Source organism: Leopardus geoffroyi, chromosome C3 (genome assembly GCF_018350155.1).
Source record: "Leopardus geoffroyi isolate Oge1 chromosome C3, O.geoffroyi_Oge1_pat1.0, whole genome shotgun sequence".
Classification (NCBI taxonomy): domain Eukaryota; kingdom Metazoa; phylum Chordata; class Mammalia; order Carnivora; family Felidae; genus Leopardus; species Leopardus geoffroyi.
Window position 1 is genome coordinate 6,420,219 of NC_059338.1, and position 22,872 is coordinate 6,443,090.

General features: G+C 49.4%; 1 protein-coding gene across 5 annotated transcripts in view; it reads left to right on the forward strand.

The window, feature by feature from the left end:
* The window catches only part of LOC123586948 (carboxyl-terminal PDZ ligand of neuronal nitric oxide synthase protein), a 284,322-nt gene that overhangs the window by 55,745 nt on the left and 205,705 nt on the right, over nucleotides 1-22,872 (forward strand). For 4 of the 5 annotated variants that reach the window (XM_045456603.1, XM_045456594.1, XM_045456596.1 and 1 more), the window contains exon 2: nucleotides 21,637-21,708. The exons of the other annotated variant lie outside the window; for it this stretch is intronic. In XM_045456603.1, the coding sequence (XP_045312559.1) occupies nucleotides 21,637-21,708 (72 nt within the window). The remainder of the gene's footprint in view (nucleotides 1-21,636; nucleotides 21,709-22,872) is intronic. 5 annotated transcript variants of the gene reach the window in all.

Genomic DNA, 22,872 nt, shown 5'->3' on the forward strand with positions numbered 1-22,872 from the left:
GGCTATTGATTTGCCATTTGCATGCAATTTAACTGGATTTGGGTTGGCGTGTGTTTCCGGATGCTTTTATATCTATTGATCTGATTTGATGGTACCCATCACCATCGTTTCTAGGAGTGCTCTCGGGGGGGGGGGGGGGGGAGGAGCAGCATGGTGGGTTGCTGTGTTTTCTTTAAAGATGAGGCGGTCCAGGGACGCAGAGGCCCTAGAGATAAACTGCAGAGCTCTCTCTTCTTTCTAGAAGTCTGTGTGTGGGGACCCTTTTCCGCCCTTTCTCCTTGATTTCTAACCCCATTCTTCAGCCTGTTCAGTTGCCTGCCTCCCGTTCTGCTGTCCCATTAATCAAAACCCGATGCCTTCTCTCTACCGCGATTGCTCGACATCTGTCCTGTGCCTTTTTTTTTTTTTTTTTTTTTTTTTTTTTTTATTTTTTTTTTAATTTTTTTTTTAAAAATTTTTTTTTTTCAACGTTTATTTATTTTTGGGACAGAGAGAGACAGAGCATGAACGGGGGAGGGGCAGAGAGAGAGGGAGACACAGAATCGGAAACAGGCTCCAGGCTCTGAGCCATCAGCCCAGAGCCCGACGCGGGGCTCGAACTCACGGACCGCGAGATCGTGACCTGGCTGAAGTCGGATGCTTAACCGACTGCGCCACCCAGGCGCCCCTGTCCTGTGCCTTAACACACGCACATGTGCTTGCATACACACACGATTCTTACTATCGTGTTAGATACGCAGGCTGGCATTTCTCCTGGGGTTACTCAGGCTCCTCTCCATCCATAAATCATAGACAGAACACCCTCCTTAACTGAAAGTTACAACAGCTGTGGATTGGCTTGGAGCGTGTGTGTAAGCATATCTGTATCTGTGAGTGAGAAACTGTGCAAGTGTGTAAGAAGGAGTGCTGGTGTGGTCAGGGGAGCCCACTGTCTGTCCCTCACATTAAATAACCTGAAGGAACAGAATGCATTGGACAGTTTCTTTGGATACATAATACATTGATTTGTTAAACAACTCCAGCTAACGTAACAAACGTATTGTGTATTAGTTGCCAGTTCCCTCAAAATTTAGCTCCCAGAAACAACCATAATCATTTATGACATCACATAGTTTCTGTGGGTCAAGTTTGCGGGAACAGCTTAGCTGGGGGCTCTTGTTCCAAGGCACTTCGGAGATTGCAGTCATCTGAAGACTTGATGGGACTGGAGAATCCAGTTCCAAGATGGTGCACTTGAATGGCTGGCAGATCGGAGCTGGCTGTGGCCTCACGGATCTGTCCGTAGAGCTGCTCAGGTCGCTCCAGGACATGGCAGTAGGCTTTGCCGAGAGCAATTGAACAGAGAGGGGTAAAAACTTTACTCTCTTTAAAAACCCAACTACAGAATTCATACTCTGTCATTCCTGTAACATCTTACCGGTTCCTCAGATCAGTCTATTCACGCCTGGAGGGAACTACACTGGGGTGTGAATACCAGGAAACGAATCATCTAGAGCCATCTCAGAGGCTGGTTAACATACACCCGAATCTCAGTGACTTCTATCAGTCAATATTTCTCACTTCTCACCGCACAGTCCTTAGTTCCTTACGGACCCAGACCCTTTCCATCAAGGAGTTTATCCTCCTTGAATGGGAAAGACAGCAAGGATGTCCCGTGGGAATCTTTTTTAATAACCAGATTTGGTGGTGGTGAGCATCACTTCTATTCACATTGTATTGGCCAGAACTCACAAGATCTCGCGAAGGGGGTTAGATAATGCCATCAAGCTGTGTGTTTTCAGCAACCGAAGGGCATGGATATGTCCGAAGCCTTTCCTTTGAATTCAAAGCTCTTCGCGGAAGACTTCCCATGTAGTGAGGTACACCCTGTACTTTCCATGTCTTATTTTTCACGTGAAGCCCTTCACTGAAGTATCATCTCCGTTTTCAGATGAAGAAATTGAGGCTCACTCAATGCCGGGCCGCCTCTGAGCTATCCCAAAGTGGAAACCGATAGTACTAACCAGTCTGGTGATCTTTACGGTTCCAGTCTTGCGCCATGGCATCTGGAGAATGGCTCTGCTTCTCCCTTTGCAGGAGAGGGGTGGTGACTGAGGGCAGCCCCCGACTGGAGCACATTGCTCTGCGTCCTGGGAGCAGGTAGGGCTGTAGAAAGGGAGAGTCTGTGGTCCCCCCCCCCCCCCCCCCCCGCCCAGAAAGGCTGGTGCTTTGGTTTGGCTCCACCCTCCCTTCTCCCTTTGATGTGCCTCCTGCTCTCCATCTTAGCAGGCGGGGAGCCGGTGCCACATTTCCACTCTATCGCAATAATATCACCTTTTAAGATTTTTGCCCCGCCCCCTCCCCTCACCGTTTTTTCTCAAGTAGGCTTCGTACCCAGCACAGAGCCCAACGCGGGGCTTGAAGACCCCCGAGATGGAGGCCTGAGCTGAGATCAAGAGTCGGATGCTTAACTGAGCCACCCAGGAGCCCCTATAATAACTTCACGTCTTGGGGCGCTTGGGTGGCTCAGTCGGTTAAGCGTCAGACTCTCGGTTTTGGTGCCGGATGCGGTCTCACGGCTTGTGAGTTTGAGTTCGAGCCCTGCGTCGGGCTCTGTGCTGACAGTACGGAGCCTGCTAGGGATTCTCTCTCTCTCTCTCTCTCTCTCTCTCTCTCTCTCTCTGCCCCTTCCCTGCTTATGCGCATGCTCGCTCGCTCTCAAAAACAAACGTTGAAAATAATATCAGCTCTTGCAGAGCTTTGTGATTTGCAAAATCTGTTCCCATCGATCACTCCATTGAGCCTCACAAACACTCTCTGCCCGGGAAAAACAGGTGTTCTGACCCCTGTTTAGGGAGGCTGAAGCCCAGAGAAATCAGTGCACCCTTCTGTTGGGTAGTGGGGTGGTGGTGGTGATGGGGCACATGGTTTTCCTTTGGTTTGGTTTTGTAAGCGTGGGAAGAGTGGCCCAAGAGGATGACACCGTGGTCATAGTGGGTGAGGAGTTTGCAGTTCTTGGGATTTGTACAGAAATATGTACATTGATACTGTGGTCATTTTTTAAATAGAGTTAAAAAAATTTTTTTTTGTTAATTTACTTTTGAGAGAGAGAGCGCGCGCGCGCCCGCGCGCGCGCAAGTTGGGGAGGGGCAGAGAGAGGGAGACACAGAATCTGAAGCAGGCTCCAGGCTCTGAGCCATCAGCACAGAGCCCGTTGCGGGGCTCCCACTCTTGAACCGCAAGATCATGACCTGAGCCAAAGTCGGACGCTTAACTGACTGAGCCACCCAGGTGCCCCAATATTAATGTGGTTATTAATCGTTATACTCTAGAGCATTTTATTTTGTTCACTTGCACCCCCCTCCCCCCACCAGTCCATCCCAGGCAGAGGAAGAAGCTGGTGGGGCTGAGTACTACTTCTCAGAGGACATCCCTGTACCTCTGGCAAGATGGGGGGTCTGGGAGACACCCCAAGGGGCTGATCTTCTTTGCTCTTCATTCTTCCTTCCTTTGCTATAACTTTTTCCAGGAGCTGAGGCAGCAAGAAGGCCATTCTCTGGGAGAGTTGGTGTGCTTAGCTGGTAAGGCTAATGGCACCTGAAGCACTCCTGCTAGGTCAGGAGTGTTTCACCATCTTGCTGGGCAAACCAGGATAGAGGGGGAAAGGGGACACGGCGCCTGGGGTGACCAACCAGGACAGGTTTACCCTGGAATGGGGATTTCTCTGATGTGGAATTTTCAGTGCTAAAACCCAGGACAGCTGTAGGGGCACCTGGGTGGCTCAGTCAGTTAAGCATCCAACTCCAGCTCAGGGTATGACCTCACAGCTCGTGAGTTTGAGCCCAGTGTCGGGCTCTGTGCTGACAGCTTGGAGCCTGGAGCCTGCTTTGGATTCTGTCTCCCCCTCTCTCTCTAACCCTCCCCTGCTTGCACACGCGTGCTCTCTCTCAAATATAAATATTTAAAAAAAAGTAAAAACGAGGATATCTCTAGATAAATGGAGATGGCTGGTCACCTGGTTGGCCTCCCCTTCCCATCCTCCGCCCTACCCTTCATGCTCCAGGAACTTCATGGTTCATCATGGGTGAGCATCTGGTGGGAAGGCTCCTTGTGGATGAGGGTCCTCTCCCCGGTGGCTCCCTCTCCACGCATGCTGGCTTTTGGCTCCTCCCCTCCCTAAGTGTTCTCTTCTCTGAATCTCCCAGAACAACAAGGATCCGGTAGACCGCTAACAAGGACAGCCAACAGGTTTTAGTTAGCTCTGTGCTACATAACGTGGCTCTTTTCCACCTCTCCACAAAAATCTTTACTTAAAATACCCATTTCTCCTTAAAAATCTAGACACTGGCTGTGCTTTGTTGGCATCTCAGAATGGGAGGCAAAGAGTGTGATTTGAAGTTCAGCTTTAGGCCTGGTTTGGCAGAGTCTTTTGTTTCCTAAAGCTTTTCTCCAGGTCCCAGAGGGACCTTTGCCTGCAGCCCCTTCTGTCCCTGTCCCAGACCACTTCCTTTTCTGTAACCTGATTCCTCTTGTATTCATTCAAGGTTCTCCGGACAATACCTTCCAAACCTAGTTCTTTGTTAGGATAGAGCTTGGTTATTCCTTATTATTATTATAACCCACTCCCCCCACCCCCCTTACAATCTCTTCTTGTTCCCTGATCTTTGGCAGATAAAAAGTACTCTTTAACTTTTTAATAAAGGCCTGGAGCTCTCTGATAGGCTACTGTATGCTCTTCCATAGTCTCGTTTACTCCCCTTGACAAAGTTCCATTTCCCGTGAAGAAGACGAGATGCAAGGAGGTTGACCAGCTGGCTCCTCTTTGTAGACCAGTTTAGCTGCGATTGGGACTGCCCAGTCTTTTGATTCAATTCTGTCATGCTGTTTTTAGAGCATTGACTTGGAGGCCGGGACACCCGGGTCGTAGTGCCATCTTGACTCTAACTGGGTAAGTTAGAGCAAAGCACTTGATCATTGGACACCTGTGTCCTGCCTTGTCAGAGTAAAACAAGAGGTGGGGGTGAAAGCCTTTGGAGGTGCCCTCCTGTGCTTATGCTTCACTTCTGTCCTTTCTTGTCTCTGGGAAACTGTCTCCACAGTCCAAGGTGTTCTCCTCGTTTCTGCCTCCTCTCACTGGCTACCCTTGTGGGCTCTTCTCTTTGATTAGACTTCTTGATTGTCTCTGCGGCTTACCCTCTACCATTTGGTAAGAGGACTTGTTACTGTGACTTTTGATTTCCTAGACTTCCTGCCTCCTTTAGGTTACCTGGATGACCGTATCTGAAAAGTCATTGCAAAAGTATTTGCTGTGCGGTGGGTGGTGGTGGTGATTAATTACTCTGCTAGGAGGACTGTTGGGTGATCACCATGGGAAGCTGGGTCATTAGATGCAGGCCGGCAGTCTGGGATTGCCTAAAGGGAGGTAAGAGAACAACATCTTAAAGATTTTGCTTCACGGGAAAAGCTGCCACGTGTTTGTTCATTTGTTTGATGGGCCAGGCTTTGTGCCAGGTATTCAGAAACGGTGTTGATAACAACAGCTCCTAGTTATTGCAGTCTAGCTAGGGAGGGCACAGTTAATCTTAAGAATCAAACAGAACTCACGACTCATGAATGAACCAAGTACAACGGGGAGAGCTAACCTAGAGACCTGAAAAGACGTATGAACCGAGCACTTTATGTGCGTTATCTCATTGAAATTTTTTTTTTTTTACATGTATTTATTTTTGAGAGGCAGCATGAGCAGGGGAGGGGCAGAGAGAGAGGGAGACACAGAATCCGAAGCAGGCCCTAGGCTCCGAGCTGTCAGCACAGAGCCCGACGGGGGGCTCCAACCCACGAACCGTGAGATCATGACCTGAGCCGAAGTTGGACGCTCAACCCACTGAGCCCCCCAGGCGCCCCTGTCTCATTGATGGTGGCTCTGTAAGGAGGGTAGACTTCGTCCTGTTTTGTAGAAGAAGAAACCATAGCTGATTTTAATCCAGATCTGACTCGAAAGTCCGGGTTCTTTCTGCTCTACCTTGCTCCCTCCCTGACCGGTCCTTGATCCCAGCCTCTGTAATTCTCTGTGCAGAGGCTCTGCTTGTCTTTGGGTGGAAAACACGGAAGCTTCCATGTCGTGATTTGAAGGGGCTGGTGAAAAGGCATCTCGGTCCCCAAACAGCCACTGTATGGTCTGATGCTCCGTGCTGGGAACTCTGGCCAGCGAATAGCTGCTGAGGATGTTGGGTTTCCGTGAGATGCTAGGAAGGCAGGCTCATTAGTCCGGCCATTGGCACCAGTGTTGTCCTACCACGGGTTGCTTTATCTAATCAGCTGGCTGTGTGCGGAGTGGGGAGAGGGACTTAGAACCCAGGACAGGGGAATTTTGGTGGGGACAAGGGAAGGGGGCAAGGAGATCGCGGAGAGAACGGCTGCCGCCCTGGAAGGAGGGCTGGATACAGGGTAACTGGAAAGGTGAGGAAAGGGATCGAGAATGAGGAGTAAAAGGTCACTGGAGACCAGCTTTGCCTCCCTTGTTCTTGTCAATAACCGGTCTGTCTCTGCGTTAGTTCTCCTTTCAGAGATGGAGCGCACGATCCTTTTGTTTTCTCAGCTCTTGTGGGGGAGAAAGGAACCGGTATCCGTGGCCTCCGTTGCACACGGGTTAGAGACCAGTGCAGCCTCGTGGCTGAGCCCAGAGCGGAGCGGCTCAGGCGTCTGCTGGAGTTCTCGAGCTTCTGCTGCTCAGGGTTCGGGTGGTGTCGGGGCGAAAGCGTAGCCTCTTGGGGCGGCTGGCTTTCCAGGCGCCTCTGGTGTCCCTCCTGTGCTTCTTCTCACTTACTTTGTTGTTCCTCGCTTTATTCTGATCTAGACTGCCCCTCCTCAGCCTAAGCCTGCCAGAGGGCACCCATGGTGGTGCTTGATGGAGCTGGTAGCACCTGGGACCCCTTATTGAGGAGGGTGGGGAGGCCTTACCCATAACTTGAACTTGAAAGAGGAGAAGAGCTCTAATGTATACAAGAGCAGGCCCATGGCTGCCGGGTGATGAGAAACATCTTGAGGACAGAGTAGAGTCTGAATGTTTTTGGTTTTTTTTTTGTAAGCTTATTTATTTTGAGAGAGAGAGAGAGCGAGCACGCACGCACGTGAGGGGCAGAGAGAGAGGGAGAGAGAGCAAGAATCGGAAGCAGGCTCTGCACCATCAGTGCGGAGCCTGATATGGGGGCTCGAACTCACAAACCGTGAGATCATGACCTGAGCCGAAATCAAGAGTCAGATGCTCAATTGACTGAGCCATCCAGGCACCGCTGGAGTCTGAGTCTTTATAGAGACCAATTTTAACCTTCCATAAAAGGGAGAACTTTCTAGCAGCTGTCGTCTGAGGGAGTGATCTCTTCATCGGCGGTGGTATTTAAGCATAGGCTGGTTGACGATGTGGCGGGCACCTACAGAAGAGATTAAAATTCCAGGTGTGTGTATGTGCGTGGGGGGTCAGGCAACATGATCTGTATTTACTGTCCCTCCCAACCCTGAAATCTACTTCCTTTTCTTAGTCTCACTGTGGCCTGACCTTTTCTTTTTTTTCCCCCTTTCACTCATGGTCTTGAACGTTGAAATTTCTAAGCTGCAAAACGTGGGATACGTTATTTTATCTATTTTCTTGGCGTGTCTTTAAGAATCTATTCCTGCCTAGAAGATGAGCACTGTTTGTGTTTTGGGATCGCCCTTGCGTGCCTGGTTCACCCAGACAGTCCCAGGAATGTCATGGTGTTTGGACTCTTTGCTTTAGAAGGTTCAGCGTGATACAGAAATAATCTATTTTGTGAGCTTCTGTTTCATTTTATTGCATTGGAGAGTCGGAATGTGAAATGAGATTGCTATACTCTTACAGTGTGGAAAAATGCGTATTCTTTGGGGGAGGGAAATATATCTTCTAGAACTAGCACTAAAATTCAGTACAGTTATAGCTCATATTTTTTCCCTTGGAATGCTTTGTCTGGTGAATTTAAGCAGCTAGATGACAGCCAGCAGCGTGGACTCGCACGGACGAGCGTTTGGGCAGCCAGAGTGGATGTCGAGGGTCATGGCCTTGCCTGAAAGACAGCACTTCAGAGGCTCACTCAGAACCCATTTTGGTTGTAATTCCACTTTCTTGTCCACAGCAAATCAAAAGAAGGACGGTTATTTTTCGTGTGTGGGTTTTTAAGATCACAGCTGTACTGAGAAGATGCAGTGAGTTTTATGGTATGTGAATTTTAACCGTACAATTCAGTGGTTTTTAGAATAATCACCTTGTAGCACAAATGCCACCACTATCGAATTGCAGACCATTTGTATCCCGCCCAAAGGACCCTATTGCTCCTAATCTCCCAATTCCTGGCAACTGCTTACCTACTTCCTGTTTCTATGGATTTGCCTGTTCTGGACGTTTCCTATAAGGTGCAGTCTTTGGTGGCTAGCTGCTTCCACCCGGCATGATGCTGAAGTTCATCCGTGAGGTAGCATGTGTCCGTACCCCAGTGCTTTTTACTGCCGAATAACAATACGTTTTCTTTGCACATCCCTCCATTGGTAGACACTTGGGTCGTTTCCATTTTGGGGCTATCATGCATAATGTGGCTATGAGCGTTCATGCACAAGTATTTGTGTAGCCTTACGTCTTCATTTTTTTTTTTTTTTTTGGCGGGGGAGGGGGGTGCATACCTAGCAGTGGGATTGCTGGTTCATATGTTAACTCCGTATAACTTCTTGAGAAAGTGGTTGCACTGTTGTTGTTTTTTTTTAACAGCAATGTATGAAGATCCTAATTTCTCCATCGCCTCATCAATACTCGTTATTATCGGTCTTCCTTTAGCCATCCTAGTGGGTGTGCAGTGTATCTCATTGTAGTTTGGATCTACATTTCCCTGATGACTAATGATGAGGCATTTTTTTCATGTGGTTATTGGCCATTGATCTTTTTGGGAGAAGTGTCTGTTCATATCCTTTGCTCCTTTTTGTTTTTTAACATTTGTTTATTTTTGACAGGGGTGCCTGGGTGACACAATCGGTTAAGCATCTGACTTCAGTTCAGGTCATGATCTCACATTTGTTTATTTTTGAGAGAGAGCGTGTGCGCTGGAGGAGCAGAGAGAGGGAGACAAAGGATCTGTAGCAGGCTCTGCGCTGTGAGTGCAGAGTGCGACATGGGGCTCGAACACATGAACTGTGAGATCATGACCCGAGCCAAAGTCAAGAGTCGGCCACTCAACCAACTGAGCCACCCAAGCTCCCCTTCTTTGCTCATTGTTTGTGTAGATTGTTTGTCGTTTATTGTTGACTTGTAAGAGTTATATTCTGGATGAAAGTCCCTTATCAGATATGACTTACAAATATTTTTCCCATTGCATGAGTTGTCCCTTGACTTTCTTGATATCCTTTGAAGCACAAGTGTTTTATCTACCTACCTACCTACCTACCCACCTACCCATCCATCAGGGTGTGAGTGGGGGAGAGAGGCAGAGGGGGAGAGAAAGAATCCCAAGTAGGCTCCACACTCAGCACAGATCCCAACGTGGGGCTTGATCCCTCAATGCTGGGATCGTGACCTGAGCCAACATCAAGAGTTGGATGCTCAACTGGCTGGGCCACCCAGGCACCCTGAAGCGAAAGTGTTGTTAATTTTGATTAAGTCCAATTTATTTTCCTCCTGTTTGTGCTTTTGTTTATCCTAAGAAACCATTGCCTGATCTAAGGTCATGAAGATTTACTATGTTCTAGGAATTTTATAGTTTTAACTCTTAGATGTATGATACATTTTGAGTTAATTTTGCATAATAATGTGTAGTAGGCGTCCTGAGTTCATTCTTTTGCATGTGGATATTTAGTTGTCCCAGCACCACTGTTGAAAAGACCACTTTTTCTCCAATGAATTGTCTTGGCATGCTTGTCAGGAATCAGTTGGCCATAAATTCAAGGATTTATTTCTGGACTCTCAATTTTACTCCATTGATTTATATGTCTAGCTTTATGCCAGTACCACGCTATATTGATGGCTGTAGCTATGTAGTGCTTTTTGAAATTGGGAAGTCTGAGTCCTACGACCTTCTTTTCCAAGATTGTTTTGGCTGTTCTGGGTCCCTTGGATTTCCACATGAATTTTAGGATGGACTTGTCAATTTCTGCAAGAAAGACCGATGGGATTTTGTGATACTGTAATGCAATCAATATGTATTTGGTCTCTAGTTCCTGGCACAGAGTTCCTTAAAAACCCTTAGAATTTCCTGAATGGTAAGAGTGAGCGGAACATCTTTTGTTTTTCGGAAGAAGCCTCTTTGTACCTTATCTTGAGCTGATGTTAATGAGGTGACTCTTGGTGGGTCCCTAGTAACTTCAGCATGGGGGATGGTTGTGAGAGAGACACCAACCATGTAACTGGAAGGTTGGAACTTTGAACCTTACAGGAAGGCAGAGGGACTGGAGACTGAATTCAGTCTCAGTGACCAGTGACTTACGCCTGTGTGGTGGAACCTCCATAAAAACCCTAAACAGTGGATTTGGAGAGCTTCTAAGTTGGTGAGCACCTTGAGGTTTGGGTGGCCTTCCTGGAGAGTCTCACTGGAGCTCTGTGTCCCTTCCCACGTACCTGTGTACTTCTTTATCTGGCTGTTCATTTGCATCCTTTATAATAATTTGGTCATAGTAAGTAAAATGTTTCCCTAAGTTCTGTGAGCTGATAAAGGCAAATTATGGAACCTGTGAGGGATCATGGGAATCCCTGAGTTATGGGTGGTTGGTCAGAAGTATGGGAGGCTCGGGATTTTTGACCAGCCTCTGAAGTGGGGGGCAGTTTTGTGGAGTTGAGCTCTTAAAAAACTTTTTTTTTTTAATGTTTATTTATTTTTGAGACAGAGAGAGACAGAGCATGAACGGGGGAGGGGCAGAGAGAGAGGGAGACACAGAATCGGAAACAGGCTCCAGGCTCCAAGCCATCAGCCCAGAGCCTGACGCGGGGCTCGAACTCACGAACCGCGAGATCGTGACCTGAGCTGAAGTTGACGCTCAACCGACTGAGCCACCCAGGCGCCCCAAGTTGAGCTCTTAACAGGTCGGGTATGTGCAAACTCTGCGTAGTGAGCGTCAGAATTGAATTAAATTGTAGGATACCCAGTTGGTGTTTGCAGAGAACTGGAGAATTACTTGGTGTGGAAAACCCACACGTTTGGTAGTGGAAGTGCCAGTTTATAAACAGGTTATAGATTTTAATGGAGATTGCATTGAATTTGTAGATCAGTTGGGGAGCATTTCTTTTTTTCTTTTTTTTTTTTTTTTAGTTGGGGAGCATTTCTATCTTAAGCCTTCCAATCCATGAACATGAGCAGTCTTCCTGCTGATTTAGGTCTTTTTGAATTTTGCAGTATTGTTTTATAATCTTCAAGGTACATGTCTTATGCTTCTTTTGTTAAATTTATTACTAAGTATTTCTTTGGATGCTATTGTAAATGGAGTTGTTTTCCTAATTTCATTTTTAACTCATTCATTGATTTTGATAGTGTGTGTGTATTCCTTGGGATGTTTTATATACAAGATCATGTCATCTATGAATAGAGATAGTTTGGCGGCTGCTTTTCCAACTTGGATGCCTTTTATTACTTTTCTTGCCAAATTGCCTGGCTAGGACTTCCAGATCCGTGTTGAATAGAAGTGATGAGGGCAGACCTCCTTGACATGATCCTGATCTTAGGGGAAAAACATTCAGCCTTTCACCATTTAGTAGGATAGTAGCTGTGGGTTCATTTGTTGGTTTATCACCCTTTATTAGATGGAAGAAGTTTCCTACCATTCATAGTTGGTTGAGTATTTTCATCATGAAAGGGTGTTGGATTTTATCAAATACCTCTTGTCAATTGGGTTGATCAAATGGTCTTTAATCTTTATTTTATTAAATGGTCTATTAACTGTTCTGTGTTCAACCAACCTTACATTCTTGGGATAAATCACACTTGGGCACTGTGCATAATCCATTTTATAAGTTGCTGGGTTTGTATTGCTAGTACTTTTTTGAAGATTGGGGGCAGTTATTGTTAAAGGCAGAAGCATATTTATAGCCTGTTGTTATCATCCTTGCCACTAACAGTGTAGGAAGCATTAAATTCTAAAATCAGCCTCAAGGACTCAGAAGGCATAATAGTAGTCTGGAGCCATTTCTCATTGCTTTAGAGCTTTTACACTAAATGACGTGTATAATGTTTATATATTTTGAATCCTGAAGAAATGCATTGAGTGCTCGTTTACAGAATCTCATTTGTTAGGGCAGAGTATAATACATTGTAGGGAGGTCCTACTCCAAACAGTCCAACGTAGAGAAGAGTTGGGTATTTTAATGGGGTACCAGCCAGTGATCTGGAAATATTACTTGGTTGTGGGGTTTCATTCGGTGATACTGATAAGTGACTGGGTTAATGATGCTGCACCCCCAGCTCTTGGCAGGGAGGTGCTGTTCCTGGTCACAGCTCATTCAGTCAGGAAGGAAAAGTGGCAGGGTGTTCACCCCAACTGCACCCCCCCATGAGTCTCTGTGAGCAGTGTGATGGCCATTACTGGTGTGGGCTGGTCCTTGTGGCCCGGGCACACTCTCTGCTCCAGGGTTCACCCCTTCCCTCCTCACTCCTGCTTGACCGTTGGACTGAATTCTCGACTCCGCCTTCCACTGACCCCATGGCATTTTGGATCACCTTGCTTTGTCCGTTCATTAGTCTGTGAGAATCCAAGAGGCGATTATTGTAAAGCTACAAATTCTGTATCCTCAAGGTCTTGTTGGCCCATAAAGCAGGAACATAATGATACAAGGAATATCCTCTTTATGATTATGTGGTATTTTAGAAGCTCTGGAACTTTTATCTGCATTATCTAATTTGGATTCTAGGACAACCCTGACCTTGAGGCAGTCCAGATACTAGCTGTATTCCAAGGAGGAAACTGAGGCTTGGAGAGGTTAAGTACTTAGAGTTCAGCTGGTAGAGAATGTTGCTGCCCCAAGGCAAATGCCTTTGTTCTTGATGTGAAGAATTAGGGGACCCCTGGGGGGTGGGGAGGGGGTCTTCTCTTTTTCTACAGTTCCATCCCCTAAATATTTTGATGAATCAGAGAGTGAGCCCTTGTCCTTTTACTGCAGATCTTGGTGCCCTGCCTCTGTCGACTGGTTTGTTTTTGAGCTGACGACCATTCAGGTGCTGGTGCACAGGCCCTCTCATCCACCTCCATCCAAGGTTAATGTAGTGAAGCAGCCCTGAGTGGGGCATCGGCCCGGGTTCGCCCTCATTGCTGCTGCATCGGGCTGGCGGTGTGCGGTAGGGAAGACCCACTTTGGTTCTGATCCTGCCGCTGTGATTCGGTTCTCTCTGAGCCTCCGTTTTGCCCTCTGTAAAATGAAGATTTGGATCAAATGACCTTTATGGCCACTTAACGCTTGGTCATTGCGGTCTGCCTTCCCTCTGATTTCGTGGTGTTCTTTGTCCATCTCTCCAGCGCTGGTTTACCTGGTTGATGTACAGGTGACGACTTAAGTACCACGTCGCCTTGGTCAGTGTTTTTCTCTTTGCCTGTTTCCCCTTGTCCGCCCCCCCCAGAGGAGAAGTAACCCACTGGGCAAGTAAGCCTCCCAGATGGGCAGGGCAGAAAGTGCCTCCCTGGCCTCTCCCACACGCCTGCCTCTGTGATGCGAGCCAGAGCTCAGGCTTTTATTCGGGAACTGATAGTTGAAAGACCAGAACGTTTTTTTTTTTTTTTCTACCTTCCTGCTTTTTCTCTCCCCTTTGCTAGATCTCTCAGATCCTCATAATAAAGAGAAATAATCAGGCCAACCCATCTGAGCTTTTGCTAATGGACTAAAAGAACCCACAGAACCCATGTTCTCCACGGGCGGGTGTGCTGGATGGTTCAGTCCTACCCTCTGTCCCTTGTAGAGAGTCGCATGGCATTAGCATAAAGACGACTCACCACAATTCTTTTGCACCCAGCCCCTTCATGTTGAGCAGGAAGGATTCTGCTGTGATCTCCGGCACATTCATCGGCCCCCGCTGAGCCCCTGATCAATAGTGACACAGTCCCATCAGATGGCCCTCAAATAGTACTTCCTTTTTTGGATGGGCTGGGAGAGAGGGGAAGAAATATAAATGCCTCTTTCCTCTTAGACTACAAATAAATGCAGCTGCATTTCAAGCATCTTGGAAGCTTCTCTGGTGGTGTGAGTGTATAGGGCGAGGAGGGGTGCGGGTAACCTGCCCTGAGCTGCTAAATGTCCATACGGGTCCTTCTAAGTCCCCCCTGCCCCCGCCCGCACACCTCGGCACCTGGAGAACACAGAGAACACAGAACCGGCCTCAGAAAGGGGGAGTGTGCCGCCCCGAGGCCACGTTTTCCTTCCCCTCCCCCAGAGCATCTGGGGGGTGGGGGGGGAAGGTCATTGGCTGAGTGTGTGCCCTGGAATCTGGGGCCGCTGCTGCCTGCAGTTAATGCTGCTTTGTTCGATGCTAAATGAGGCGAGAACTTTCACCCAGGTCACATTCATAATCCCGCTCAGCAGGACGCTCAGCTGTGCACCAAGGGCAGTTTCTGAGGCTTGGGAGAACCTTTCCCGTTGGAGCGGTGGCGGGAGAGTGGGCTTCTTGGCCCCATTGCTGCCGTACGCTGGGTCTCGGACAGGTGGCCCCCTCATTCATTCCGCAGATGCTCGGGCCTTTGTCTCCCAGGCCCTCTTCCGAGGGCTGGGGATGCGGACGCGGGGAGGGCAGGGTCCCGGGGAAGGCGGAGGGGGACCCCGTGAAGGAGGCGCACCTCACACATGCAGACCATGGAAGTGCTGGGACGGAAACCAGAGGGTGATGGGGAAAAAGGACAACGTAGGTGGGTCGTGACGGTGGACGTGTAGGAGGTGTTGGCAGGATACCCGGCCTCTCTGACTGCTGTTTGGTCACGCCCTCCTAGGACGTGACTCCTAAGGTCCCTTTTGGATTTGACACCCTCTGCCTCTACGACTCTGAGTTTTTAGCAGGTAATCGGGGCAGGATTGGTTAAGGGACTAGTTGAGATGGGCCCCCCACTGGGGATTGCTGGATTCCAGCAGGATATCATACTGCTTGTGCGTGTGTCTGAGGAGAGGACACAGTGTGGCCAGGAGACTGGTGGGGGATACGAGAAGGGGTGGGCAGGGTGGCAGAATAGAAGCCAGGCTGGGTTTGGACCTGGAAGGAGTGAGTTAGCACAGATGCAGGCAGGAGGGTTTGGACCCGCCTTACGCGGGTCCTTCGTCCTTTTCTGGGGCAGGAGGGGCTTCCTCCCGAATCCCACAGGGTCTTTGCTGTGGGCTGGGGCTGTCCGAGTGGTCTTTGGAGAGAAGAGGAGCACCGGGAAGGCAGAGTCTAGGGACCTTTACATGCTGCCCCTTTATGGGGGCCCTTGTCCTTTTGCGCCGGGAAAACGTGGCCCCGTGGCCTTTGCCCATGGCCTTGCCTGCACTGGTCAGTCAGTAGGGTTTTAACGGCCCTGTGACACAACATTCTGCTATTCTCTTCTGAAGAGTGTTGAATTTTGTTCTTCATGATGGTTAACGTGGCTGGTCTTAAATCCTCAATCTGCCGCTCCTGGGGTGGGCCCCTGCCCCCTTCTCCTGGGCTCCTTGGAATCTGCTTCGCAAATGTGTAGTTTGGAAGTCGTCTACGGGCCTGGGTGGGGTTGACACGATTTGGGAGCCCCCTCTACGACCCCCTTCTGCTGGGGATTTCTGCCCCCCACCGTCCGGTTCCTCAGGCTATTGCGACTCTGGTGTCCGGACCCCCCAGGCTGTCTGACTGGGTCTCTGGGCCTGACCTCCAGCTCCCTGGCCCCGTGTTTGCACTTTGTACCACTGGGTGGGAGACAGCACAAACCAAGCATCACTGAGGGCAGTGGCCTTCTTTCAGGGACGATTCCCTGCCAAGCCCTGCCTGTTCTTGTCCAGTGCCTTCAAAGTTATTTTTATTATTTCAACCAACAGACTTGATGTTTTAGGGTTACAGAAAAATTGGGTGGCAAGGACAGAATTCCCATATACCCCTACTGTTCCCCACCCCCCACCCCCGGCCATCCCCATACACACATAGCTTCCCCTGTTAACACCTTGCATCGGGTGGTACGTTTGTTATGACTGAGTCAATATTGATTCGTTATTGTTAACTAATGTCCCAGTTTATATTACGGTTCACTCTTTGTACATTCTCTGCAAAGTTGTTTTTTTTAAATAATCTTTTCCAGACTTCCTATTTATTGCTTGTTGGAGGCCTAGTCCGGTGATATAGTTCCTCCAACATTATCAGAAGCAGAATCATCTGATACATTTTTTTATTTTTATAAATATTTTTCACTCCTATATCTGTCTGTCTATCTATCTTTCTGTCTGTCTTTCTGTCTTTCTCCTTTTTTTTTGGGTGGGGGGGTGGTTGGTCTCTGGAAACAGTTGACGGAAGCCTTGTAAATAAAGGGAGTTCCTGAGGAACGTGATGGCAGAAAGTCTAGCAAGTTCCGTGGGTGACTGTTAAGTCTTGCTGCCTTTTAGCCTTGTGATTCATGCACATCACCGGGAGACACGGCTACGGTGCAGTTTATCAGTGTCTCCAGGAGTTCATCTCTGGGAAGCGGAAGCAAGAAAATGAAAGTAATTTCATGAGGTATTAATCTAGCACGACGCTGAGGTTGTCCAGAAGCTTCAAAAGAAAAAAATACCTGAAGTCTGTCTGATTAACCTCATTTGCAGCTAACTCCTCCTTATCTGGAAGATGAAGCCGCAGATAAATTGGACACAGGTCATTTGTATCTTGAGTACCACTGCAATTTGAATCTTCCTTCTAGTTTTTTTTTTCTTGTGCTAATGAAAAAGAAGTAGGCCTGGGTATTTTAAAACGCCGTTATTCTCCCCTTAAGCTCTGTGGTAGGTGTTCTTCTGAATAGGAGCCCTAGGAGATGCCTCACCGCGGGGGTTTCTGGAAGGCGGGCAGAAGTCAAGCAGAATGCCAGGTGACTAAAAATCCACCAATGCAGGGGCGCCTGGGTGGCGCAGTCGGTTAAGCGTCCGACTTCAGCCAGGTCACGATCTCGCGGTCCGTGAGTTCGAGCCCCGCATCAGGCTCTGGGCTGATGGCTCAGAGCCTGGAGCCTGTTTCCGATTCTGTGTCTCCCTCTCTCTCTGCCCCTCCCCCGTTCATGCTCTGTCTCTCTCTGTCCTCAAAATAAATAAACGTTGAAAAATTAAAAAAAAAAAAAAAATCCACCAATGCAAAGGTGGGATGTACTTCATCTTCCTTTTTTTTTTTTTAATTTTTCTATTTGGCATCTGTTTTTTTTTTTTTTTTTTTTTTAAGTTTTATTTATTTATTTTGAGGGAAGGGGGAGTGGGGGAGGAGCAGAGGGAAAGGGAGAGAGAGAGAATGCCAAGCAGGCTCCACGCTGTCAGTGCAGAGCCTGACGCGGGGCTCGAACCCACAAACCGCGAGATCGTGACCTGAGCAGAGATCAAGAGTCGGATGCTTAGCCGGCGGAGCCCCCCGGGCACCCCACGTACTTCATCTCTCGGCAAGCCAGGAATTGGCTTGAGAGCATCTGGCTTAGGTCCAGTTCAGGTACCGGCACAAAATAGGTAACTCGATAGAATCACCACAGGGACTGTCCAGGGTGGGATGGCTGATGCCTGTGATGTCGGAAGACGGGTCAGGATCCAGGGCTCAGGCCTCTCCCGTCCCTCCTCAGTGTGGTGATTGTCCATGGGGAGTGCACGGGGCGGGTGCGAATATGCTCATTCTTGGAGGATTCCAGCCAGGTAGGCGCGGTTAACCCGTGAGGAGGGCGTCCCTTATGGAGCCGCGTGTCGATGTTCTGCAAGAGAACTGGGGGGCGGCGGGGGAATCGCGGGAGTGTTGCGGAGGGGGCCGCCTTCCCTGGCGGTCAGCAGAGGGAAGTAGAGGTGAGCAGAGGTCTGCAGGGCCCGTGGATGTTGGAGGGCTGGAGAGGGAGGGTAGATCGGTGCACAGGGAAGGCCCACGTGTAGAAGCTCTTGGGTGTAGGATGTGTTGTGGGCCCTTCCCAACGACGGAGAGGCCTGTGGTGTGAGAGGGAGCTGTGCCGTGCGGGCCCATGGGCAGTGTAAGCCCCACCGAGGGCTTTGACGGTCACCTTCAGAGTTGGCGGCGCACCCGAGGGTCTTAAGGGAGGAATACGGTCTAGTTTGCATCTGAGAGTGAGCACTGTGGCGGCCTTGTGGGGACTGGTTTGGAGGGGCCCTGGGGACAGTGGAGAAACCCGTGAGGAGCCACTGTGTAGATGGAGGGAAGGGTTTTGGGGGATGAGGTGGTGAGTGTGGGAGGAGAGGGACCCAGCAGGTCCTGGTCGGCCGCGCCGACTGGCTGTGGTGGCCAAGGGAGAAGCTCTTTTGGGGATGACTCCCAGATCTCAGGCTTGAACGACTGGTAGACGTTCTGGAGGCTGTTCGTCAAGATGAAGAAGCCGAGGTGAGCACGGCGTTTGGGGCACGGCGTTTGGGGCACGTTTCCCTTCTGGAAACGAGCCTGTGGCACCCAGAGTCCTGCAGGAGAGGCAGATAAAGGGGATGCCCTTTCTGACCGAGAACCCGTCACTGTGCATCAGCCTTTGACCGAAGGCAGGGAGTAGACTTTTGCCTGATCCCCACAGGAGGTGACGGAAGTGAGGATCTTCAAAGGTTGTTAGCTCAGCAGGCGCATGAGGTTCAGGCCTGGGAGCCGACTTCCCGAAGGTGAGTGGGAAGCCTCTCTTCCGTTTACACGGATATGAGGGCCAACTTGACCGCAGTCGAGCGCAAGTTGAGCGGATGTAAGGACCCACATCCAGCAGGGGGGGAGGGACTGGTCTCAGACCGTGTCTTACACTTTTTCCGTCTCAAGATACTCAGATGGACTGAAGTTCGTTGGGGAGGGGGTGATGTTCGTGCCTGAGACGGGTTGTTGCGAGGCCAGACTGGGACATCGTATTCTCTTGGCCCTCGGGTTTTGCCCCGAGGAATGGGCTTTCTGACCTGACCGCTCTCCGGCTTTTGGCGTTGCGGTTCTGCTTTTTGCCTCACGTTCTTGGTGTGAATATCTAGGTGTTGCCTAGATGTGGGCTTGAACCCTACCTCGTGTGTCCTTTTCATCTCTTTGACCCTAAGGGACATCTGTAGTGGGGAATTTGACCCTGAGCTACACCTCTCGTAGGTTCCCTCCTCCGGACAGATTGTCAGGAGGGCGGATTTGTGACTTCGTGGGACTGGGAAGGAAGGCAGACCAGTGAGTGCGTGCGTGGTGTGAATTGAGTGTCGGAGGCTAGTATGTGCGATGACCACCTGGGTGTGAGCATGCGTGCACCGTACGTGTGTGAAGGTGTGTGGTGTGTGCACGGGTGGTGGCTGATGGAGCGAAGGAGGCAAGTGGGGACAGGTCCCCTCTGGGCATTTGTGTTCACGCTCAGGTGTGGATCTCACCAGGCAGCGTGCCCTCCTGGTGTGGCAGGGATCAGCGTGGGAAGATGGGCCGGGTCCCTGGGCTCACCTGTAACGAGCGGCCTTGCTCGGTCTCGAGGTCCTGGCTCTCACGTGACGGCTGAGGGAACACGAGCCCCTGGAGGTCTGACTGCTCGGAGTTCAGGGAAGGAACCCTCGGGCCTGCAGGGTCTGGGACAGGGAGGGGGAAACTGCCCCTGGCTGGGGGCTCTGCGAAGATGGGTGGTCACAAGCCCGGGCTGCCGCTCTGGGCCGTGGAGGTCACGGACACGTTGCCTGATGCTGTGGGGTCCCAGCAGCGCTCGGAGGGGGGAGAAGCGCCATCCATATTTAAATCTGACCACACTCTTAGATCTAGGGGGCCTCATTCACCCAAGTGGGTTGCCAGACGCTTTTTCAACAGGTCCATGGCTTCCCGCCCGCCGTGGTGGGGCTGTCCGCCTTGGGCCCACAATGCAGTGGGCTCACAACTCACCACTGGCTGCTGGGACTGTGCTCCTCAGGGGATTAGCACAAACTGGACCAATCCTAGGGGAAACCTTTGGTAGTTTTTAGCTCTTGGAACCTTGCTTCTGGGGGCTAGCCTTCACTCTAAAATTTCAGAAAGAACCTTCTATTCCTATATAACCACAGGAAATGCATTTAATTCTTTTAATGCCATTTTTGCTCAGGCAGACTTTTAAGTTATTTAGAAGCTGTTGATTTCTAGGATATCCCCCAGGCTATCTTATATAATTTGGATGAAAAAAGGGAAGGCGTACCCCAATATCAGTATGGAATGAGATGGTGTATGTGAAGGAACCAATACATGTGCTTAAAAACGTCCCCCCCCCCCCCCCCCCCCCCCCCCCCGCTTTTCTTGTTTCATCCTACTTAGGAATGATCTCAAGATCTTTCTGTACTTTTGGTCCAGCAGTCCTGCTTGTAGAAGCCCCGCCTACAGAGCTCTGGATGAGCTCGGAGGTTATATAGGTGAGGACGTAATGGAAGCAGTGTTGTTAATAGTGACATAGGTAGGGTTGGTGGCCACCACGCGTAACGTGACTGACTTGTACGCATTGGCAGAGAAAAACGTCCGAGTTGTGTTTAATGTTAAAAAGTAGGGGCGCCTGGGTGGCTCAGTTGGTTAAGTGTCCGACTCTTGACTTTGGCTCAGGTCACGATCTTACGGTTTGTGAGTTCGAGCCCCGCGTCAGCCTCTGTGCCGATAGCGCGGAGCCTGCTTGGGATCGTCTTCCTCTCTCTCTGCCCCTCCTCTGCTTGTCCCCCCCCCCTTCAAAATAAATAAAAATAAAGTTAAAAAAAAAGTTAAAAAGAAATCAAGTTGTAGGACAGTGCGAAGAGCGAACCTTTTTACGTAAAATAAATTCCTTTGTGTCTACGAATACATGTGCCCATCAGCATACAAAAAGAGTATGTCAGACTATCAACGGGCTGGGGGGGGCGGTTATTTTGCTCAGCATATTTCTACATTATTAGAATAGTATACCGTGAGGAAGTATCCATGTATTAAACATTAACCTGGATGTCATTTTGTGTTTTGAAACGTTTCAGAAGATTAAGTTTTCTTTTTTCTTTTTTAGAAGATTCACATTTTAAATAAAACATAATTAGCGTGTTCCTGTCCTCCAGTTAGGAACTTAATCAAGTGTGTGAGGTCCCTATAACATCGAGGGCTAACTCAATGAAGTGCCGTTAATTGAAAAAAGCACATATTCCTTTTTTTTTTGAAGGGGGGGGGTCTGCTTTAATATAAGCAAAGCATATCTGTGTAAGACGTTTTATATCTCCTCGCATTTGATCTTTACTGGAATCCCATTTTACAGGTGAGGAAATTGAGACAAAGGCCAAGCGCCTCCCCCCAAAGATAGCGGTGGGAGATTCATCCCACCCAAGTCTTTCTGATTCAGGAACCTGCTTGAACACCATGCTCGGCCTCATTTCTGATGGGGAGCAGGATGACAAAGGAAGCATTGGTTTCTTGCGTTGATTTTTATAAAGTTAGAAGTAGGCCCCGAACGAGACACCCCTTTGGCCCTCGGTTTCCTCCTCCACAAAATAGCTTAACTGGATCTCCTTCCCTCCGCTAACATTCTGTGACCGGGGTCCCTTGCTGTCCCTCTTCTCAACGAGTGCTTGCTTCCTCCCCGCAGTACGTCGGAAGCCTGGATGTGCCGAGGCCCAATAGCAGAGTGGAGATCGTGGCGGCCATGCGCCGGATACGGGTGAGTGGCCGGAGGTGGGGCTGGGTGGGGTCAACTCGAGCATCTTAGCTGGTGCCCTTTTAGATGTGCTGGGGGTACCAAGGTGGGAGGCTGCGCCCACCGCAAACCGCAGACCCCTCTCCCTCCACTCTCCAGGGAAGCTGTTCTGAGTCGGGTGGTTCATCTGGATTAAAGGCCAAGGATTAAATTGATGTGGTGGCTGCAGGGACACTATCCCCCCCACTCTTCCGCTGCCCCGCTGCTCCTGAAACGGAGGTGCACGTGCCCTTGAGGGTGTGTGGGGTCTGCTGGGGAGTGAGAGAGAATGCTGACGTATCTTTTTAATTCGGATTTTAGGGGAAATGTCTGATAATTAGCTGTTAGTTGACTCAAAAACATTAAAAAAGTAAAGCAATTTATTGTGGTATGTGAGAAGGTTGACTTGAATTTTTAAGAACAAACATGGGATTTCAGCATAATTTCCTCGATCAGTTGCTTTGGGCCCCGAAAGGGTGTGTGTGCGTTCTCTTGTGGCATTTCGGGCACCTTCTAGCAGCGTCTGGAAAACATTCCAGCCCGTTGCTTTCCGACTCTGGTACACAGAGCAGAGACTGAACAAAAACGAAGCTGCCTTCTGATCACCGTGAAGGAATTTGTCTGTGTGCTCTGCATTGACATAGGAGCTACTTGAAATTTTGTACGTTTCGGAGGTAGGTTAAGCGATTGGTCAAATGGCATTGCATAACTTTTTGGAGAGAATGGGTGTCGGAGGTGGCTGGATTGGTCATCCAGGATGCAGCCTGTTTTGGGCTGTTTGTTTGCAGAAGAATCTACCACCTAAATGGAAAACGTGTAGCAGATGTTGGGAGCTCCAGTTGGCTGCTCACCAATTTTACTTCTAGCCAGTTCCTCTCCCCTGCAGAAACCTCAGGTCGGGGACAGCAGATTTGGGAAGAAAATTAGCATGTTTGTCCCTGTTTATCTGAGCAGTTCGTTAGACTATTAAAATAACTTTTTCAGGGAGCCTGGGTGGCTCAGTCGGTTAAGCGTCTGGCTCTTGATTTCGGCTCAGGTCATGATCTCACGGTTCGTGAGTTTGAGCCCCGCATTGAGCTTCCAGAACAGAGCCTGCTTGCGATTCTTTCTCTCTCTCTGCCCCTCCCCTGCTGGTGCATGCTGTCTCTC